The sequence below is a fragment of the Microtus ochrogaster genome, chromosome 4, assembly GCF_000317375.1.
Source record: "Microtus ochrogaster isolate Prairie Vole_2 chromosome 4, MicOch1.0, whole genome shotgun sequence".
Lineage (NCBI taxonomy): Eukaryota > Metazoa > Chordata > Mammalia > Rodentia > Cricetidae > Microtus > Microtus ochrogaster.
In genome coordinates, this window is record NC_022011.1 from 52284678 (window position 1) to 52291408 (window position 6731).

Sequence of the window (6731 nt, forward strand, 5' to 3'; positions counted from 1 at the left end):
ATAGCCCTCCCATAGCCCTCCCATAGCCCTCCCATAGCCCTCCCATAGCCCTCCCATAGCCCCGCCATAGCCCTCCCATAGCCCTCCCATAGCACCGCCATAGCCCTTTTATAGCCCTGCGATAACCTTCCCATAGCCCTCCCATAGCCCCGCCATAGCTCCACCATAGCCCTGCCATAATCCTCCCATAATCCCACCATAGCCCCCTGTGTCCTCAGAGCTACTGTGGATTTGTGCTGGTGTGTACAATGTGTGTACAATGACTTTGAAGACTACATCATTTGTCCCAAGGGCAGGAGTGGCTGCACCTCTGGACTGAGCATCCCTCGGCCCAGCCTACCTTAGAGTTTCGGCAGCAACACCCCGTTTCCCCACAAGGTTCCTCTGTGTAGCCCTGACTATCCTGGAACTGGAGCTGTAGACCAGGCTGGCCTTGAACTCAGAGATCTGCCTGCCTCTGCCTCCTGAGTGCTGGGACTAAAGGGTTGTGCCACCACTGCCCAGCTAAGGTTCAGGCTCTAGGTGATGTGGAACAAAGCACCAGCTCTGCTGTGGCTGGTTGGGCTTTCCCTACAACAGGGAGGCAGCTCGGTGGCCTCTGCACATTATGCGAAAGCCTCCTGCTCACTCCATGACCTCCTCTTAGGCCCTGCCCTCAAGGCGCTCCGGTGCTGGGTCTTGAAGGAAGCCAGAGTTTGGTGCTGACAGAGTCTCCCCAGCCCCCACCAAGCCCCATTTCTGGAGACCTGGGCTTTCTCCAAGTCTAAACCTAAATGATTTGCATGAGAAAGACGTTTACCTTTTCAGCATCCAGCTCAGGCTGCCGCTTCAACTTCTTGCCTAGCACAATTGCCTGGCAACACGAAGAGAGTGATTACATGTGTCTGGAGGGGGGCACAGTGCCTCAGAGGGGGTCTTACCCTATGTGCTGACACTGCCCACCACAGACATAGTCAAGGGTCTTTTTATGTCCAGCAGTTGCTGCTGGGCTGAGGCACTGGGAACCTTGTGTTTCAAAGCAGGAAGCTCACGACACCAACCCGGTCCCTTGGGGTGGAACAGACAACAGGGAGAATTCACCCATCTATCTGATTCCCCAGACTTCTACTTGGGGCTTGCAAAGGTCAGGAAGTTGGGGCAAGAGCCCCACAGTGACCTATGCACAGTTGCGTCATCTCTCCCAGGAGCACCCACAGGTCCAGAAGAGCAGCATAGGCAGTCCTGGGTACATGCCACAGAGGGGCCAGGGTGTACCACATTCCTTGGAGGTTCAGGGGTGTAGGTGCACATCAGCTTCTTGGGGTCTTACTCCCTCTTAGTCTTAGTCTAAAGAGACTCAGTGTCCCCTACACACACACACACACACACACACACGCACACACACACACACACCAAGATCAGTCCCTGTTGGGGAGTGAGAGAGGTAAAACACAAAGGCCTGTGGTCAGATCTGCCCCAGGCTGTCATGGATACCTGGGATGACCAAACCAACTGCTTTGGAGATAATGGGCTGTCACAGCCTGGGAAGCATCTGGAGGGGAGTGGGTGTAGCTGTGAGGCGATTTCCCCAAACCTGCTGTGTTGCTGAGACCTTCCCACCACTGGCCAGAGCACACGTTGGCCCTGAGTCCCTGAGTACCAGCACGTACCGTAGCCTGGGATGCTATTAATAATTTCCATATATCGAGCTCCCATTATGAGCAAAAAATAACCAGCAAGAGCAGCGGCAAAGCTATCTGGCACCCCACCCCCAAGGCTCAGAGAGCCCAAAATAGCGTCCTGGGAAAGGCTTAGCGGCATGTAGCCCAAGGGGTTCGGGCTGGGCTTTCCCTGTGCTCTGACCCAGTGCCTCCACGGCTGGCTCTTGTCCAGGGGGCTTGGCCTCACCAGGCCCCAGGGGCCACAGGGCGTGGGATGGTCTCAGGGCAGGGGGAAGGTATGCATGGTTGAAGGAAGAATTCAGGACATGAGGATGATCTTCAGGACCTGGAGAGGCTAGGGGAGGAGTTAAGGGGTCACTACACCTACAGCTCCACCTGAGGGCCTCCGTATCATCGGGACCACAGATCCTCCAGAAACTGTAGGATCCCAAGGAAACCAGAGATGCCCCATCATGTTCCCATCATGACCTCTCAGAATCCCCTAAAACCCTTTGTCCTATCTCCATGAAGGACAGGGGGAGCCAAGGATTAGGCTGTTCTCTTCCGCTTGTGGGTACAGGCTCTCTGCCAGTGACTTGGGGAGAGGAGGTTCTGGACGTGAAGGAGAGGGACAGTAGGTGAATGGTCTGGGGGTGCTCACAACATCTACTGCACTGTTACTGTCCTAGCAACATTCAGGATGATTTGTCTTCTCCAGGCACGGCCCTTAATGGGACCCAAAACCCCTGACTGGGAGGTTGGCCCTAGGGTAGACTTTGCTTCTTAGGTGTGTGGGCTTGAGCCTCATTTGTCACGTAGACTGGGACATGATTGACCAGCAGCACCCAGGGGGTTTGTTTGAGGTGCCCCATTATTCTTTCTATATGGGGTCACTGAGAGCGGGAGGACAGCCAGGCTAGATGGTTTTACGTACGCCAGGAGATATCTCTGCATGCACCTAGGCTGCCCTCTGGTGGCCAGGTGGCCCTGGTGTGTGGCCGGCATTCCTTAGGTCTCAGGCCTCCTTGTCCATACATAGTGTATATCTGTGGTGGTAGTGGGGCATTTGGGAGGAGGATTTTTAAAATTAATTTTTATTTTTTATAGCCTACCTGGGCAGAGACTAAGACAAGGGAGGAGCCTTTCCAGTCCTATCCAGCTACTGCCAGGTGCCCTTGCTGACTGGAAGTGGGTGGAGGCAGCAGAACCCAGAGCCACCTCCTCCAGGAAGCCCCCTGGCTTTGGCCTAACTTGAGCACCAGGGTTCTTTGTGGTCTATTATTGTGGCTAGACCAGGCTAGCATGGGTCTGTGGCCATTTGTGCTGAATCCTCTCTCAAGTCATGCTAGAACGAATGGTTCTTGGTCATGTGGGTGACTGGGCAGGCCCAGGCGGGCAGGAAGATTGCCTGCCTGTCCAGTGAGAAGGCATGGTAGAAACCATCGAGGGCTTGATGCTAGTTCCACAGGAGGAAGAGGCTGGGACTAGGCTGGGGACAGATAGAGGTAATAGGACCCTTACCTCTGCTACCCAGAGGGACACTCAGCCAAGAAAACCCAGAGGGGCCAGGATGCTAGCTTCTGGAAGTATCCTGGCTCCCCTGCCCCCGCCCCCCACTCTGAACTGCAGGAGGGCTGGGCAGGTGCCCAGGCTGGCTGAGGCCCAGACTGCATGGCCTAGGACCCCAGTGCCAGCCCAGCCTCCCACCTCTATGCCGGCCCCAAGCCAAACGCTTTTTTTTTTTTTTTTGCAAAGCTATCTTTTTACCTTGATAAGCTGTTTTAAAAATGTAAATAAAATAACTCAGCGGACAAAAGCAGGCATTGATTCTGCCCAGAGCCAGCCGCTCCCTCGACATGAAATATCGCAGCACATTGAGTCGTGAGTCCCCGCTAATCCGGGCAGACAGGCCTGAATGGGGCCCCTTTGGACGGGCGCGGCGGTGGGCAGTGGAGCATGCACCGCCTGCTGGGCGGCCCTGCTCCTGGACAATGGCTTTTCTTCCCCGAAGGGGCCTGTGCGGGACAAGAGCCCCCTTTGTGTCGGATGCCTGTCCTGGAGAGCCGGAGCAGCACATTCAGCAGCCCCAGACAGTCTTTGAAAAGCTGGAGTGTAACAGAAGACACCCGAAACACTAGCTTGCCTTCTGCCTCCCTGCACTCTCCCCAGGCACAGCCGCCATTCAGCCTCAAGAATGGCCTCAGGGGGCCCCCAACCCCACATTGTTCCTGGGTGTGTGGCCATCTTGGTTCCTCAGCGCCCTCCACTACTTGTGAGAGGCAGGTGTGACAGGAAATGAAGCCATTGTGGGCCGTGGTGCTGCTGACACACGGCCCACCTCCCAGAGCCAACCAAGGTCTCCAAGGCCCAGGTGGCTCCTGGTGCCTCATATCTAAATCACAGCTGTAGGAGTGGTGACCCCAGAGCGCGGTCCCTGAAGTGTGCCCATCTTTGAGTCTCCACGGCGACAGGTTGGAAGTGATGATGCCTGCAATGGTGGCCTCCTAAAATGATGACCTCACTCAGAACAGCAGGCACACCTGGGCCAGATCCCGCTGGAGGCCCCTCGAGCCACCGGTAAGCTGGGATCTGTATATCTCGGGCTCCGTGATGCTACCAGAGCCGTAGTATCAACCAGAAGCCTCTCTCTGTTTCCATGAGCCTCATAAAACCTGGTCACAGCCTGGACCTCTTGGGCCTGGGCCTCTGAATGTGGAACTTTAGGACTGGGTGTCCCTCTCAGAACCTCCTGGGCTCACACCAGAGACAGCAGCACTGACAAAGGTGACCCAGAACCCACAATGCCCACAGTCCACAAGTTCTCCCCCAGAAACTGCTGCCCTAGGGATGACAGACGGAACACACTGGGTAGTCTCGGCCCTTCAAGTGTTTCTGTCTGGGCTGCCATGCTCGCTCAGGCTCTGCCTCGCACACACAAACAGAGGGCAAAGGAGAGGAGAGTGGCATGCCAGCTCAGGCAGGTAGGTTTGCCCCGCGTCACACGTGCTCCTGATGGGACTGACTGGCAAGGCTGGACCGTCAGAGCGTGTGGGGGAGTGCTCGTAGGCAGCCTCAGAAGGCTCATCCCTGGGTCAGCAATGAGCAGGGGTCTGGGTGGTAACCCCGGTGAGGGAGCTACACCTTGATGCCGTCCCTCGGATGAAGTAGTATAAGAGGCTGCTGGGGCCCAGTCCCTGAAACCTCCATCCTTGGAGGCCCATAGCTCCATTCAGCGCTATAGCGGGGCTACAAACAGCCTCCATCTGGCTTCTGCCGCCAAGTGAACACATGCCCCAAGAGGTAGAAGATAGTCCCAGCCCGTTTCTCTGAAGGCCACGGGAGGTAGCAGGGTCACTCACGTCTGCCATTCACCTCTTTGAATTTGCCCTCATGGTGGAGATGGTGGGATATGAGAAGGAGAGAGAGCCTGTCTGTGTCCTGCAGCATGAGATACTGGCCAACGACTCCACCAGCCCACGGGGAGACGCGAGGTGGGGGGGGGCTCTGGCTGAAGACCTTGACTGCAATTGGGTCAGCGTTGAGCTGTGCGGGGATACCCCAAACCCACGGTCTGGAGGACATCAGGACGTAGAACTTAGCTGGGGAAAGGCTTGGAGATTGGGGCAGGCCTTGGCTGAGAGATCAGAACCTCTGGCCTGAACCAATAGGGAGAAGGTGATGGGAAGGTGAGAGGTTTGAGACCTGTCTACACAGCTCCCAGGAGGCTGAGGTCAAGCTCCCATCCGCCCTGAGCAATCATGGTGGACTACAGAGGTCTGGTGGACTACATAGGTCTTTTGGTCTGGGCAAGGAGCTCAGAACACGGGGGGGAATGGCAGGAGGCACTGACTCCCTTTCTCTCCTGTGCGGCTGTGGGGGTGTGGCTGTGTCTGCAGCCAGCGCTGCATCTCATGGGCCACTCAGGCCTCCAGGGAGAGCATGTCCAGCGGCCTGGCTGGAGGGTCATCCAGGGCAGCTAACTCCTGCTGGGCTTCCTCCCGGAGCTGCAGAATCACAAAACCTCATTATCACGTCGTCCACTCCCCAGAGGCCCCTTGCAGCCTTCCCCACTTGCACAGAGGTTTTAAAAATTAATCTATTCAGAAGGTAACTGTCGCTATTCAGCCACCATCCATGCCTCCCCGTGACTTTTCATGCCGCTGAGATTCCATTCTGCTCCGCTGAGTCCCAAGGCCGTGGGCCCTGGTCATTGTCCACACTAATTATCCCATAAAGGCAGGAGCTTGTTCTAGGCCAGACAAAGGACTGCACTTGTCTAAGGGACAGGGATGGTCACAGACTCATAAATCACCATGCGCCGGCTGTACCTGGATCAGGAGAAAGCAAAGGAAGCACCAGAACCGGAGTTGACGCTGCCTGTCATTGACCTAACGGCTTCACTGCCTATTCGGGAACAGACTCGGGAGCTGAAACAAGAGTGACTAGGTATCCCCAGGGCCCCTGGCTTCCATTTGCATATAAGGACTAACAAGGGCTTAAAGCGGCTGCCGGTGTGGTCCTCTGCAGCAGGGTCTATGCAGCCAGCTGGCATTGTACAGACATCTTGGCTGTACCTTATCGCTGTGGATGTCCACTGCCAAGATTATTCTAAGCCATGACAGCTTCTGGTGGATCATTTCTCAGAACTGCAAGCTATGTGGATGTAGACATATTCACAGACATAGCGCTGTTCTATGCCCCACCAGAAACTCAAGGCAGCTCCACAGGATGTAAGCGGGGGTGTTTCTACAGTGCATGGGAACTTGCTTGTCAGGCCCAGGGAGGATGTCAATGCTTCCAAGATAGGAGCAGCCGTTGTTTGTTCCTCTTGGAGCAGCAGCAGAGGGCATACTGCAGGCCAGCTCTGAGGGCAACAGCAGGGACCTGCATGCTGCATCCCAGCTCTGAGACCAGCAGTATGGACCTACATGCTGCAGTCTAGCTCTGAGACCAGCAGTATGGACTTGCATGCTGAAGCCTAGCTCTGAGACCAGCAGTATGGACCTGCATGCTGCAGCCTAGCTCTGAGACCAGCAGTATGGACCTGAATGCTTCAGCCCAGCTCTGAGACCAGCAGTATGGACCTGCATG

At 55.9% G+C, this 6731-nt stretch overlaps 1 protein-coding gene across 1 annotated transcript in view; it reads right to left on the bottom strand.

The window, feature by feature from the left end:
• The window catches only part of Exd3 (exonuclease 3'-5' domain containing 3), a 6947-nt gene extending 1151 nt beyond the window's left edge, over window positions 1-5796 (bottom strand). The window contains 4 exon segments of the mRNA XM_026778636.1: window positions 5000-5089; window positions 5092-5161; window positions 5567-5644; window positions 5779-5796. Coding sequence (XP_026634437.1) covers window positions 5000-5089; window positions 5092-5161; window positions 5567-5644; window positions 5779-5796 — 256 coding nt within the window.
• Window positions 5797-6731: the final 935 nt, after the last annotated feature.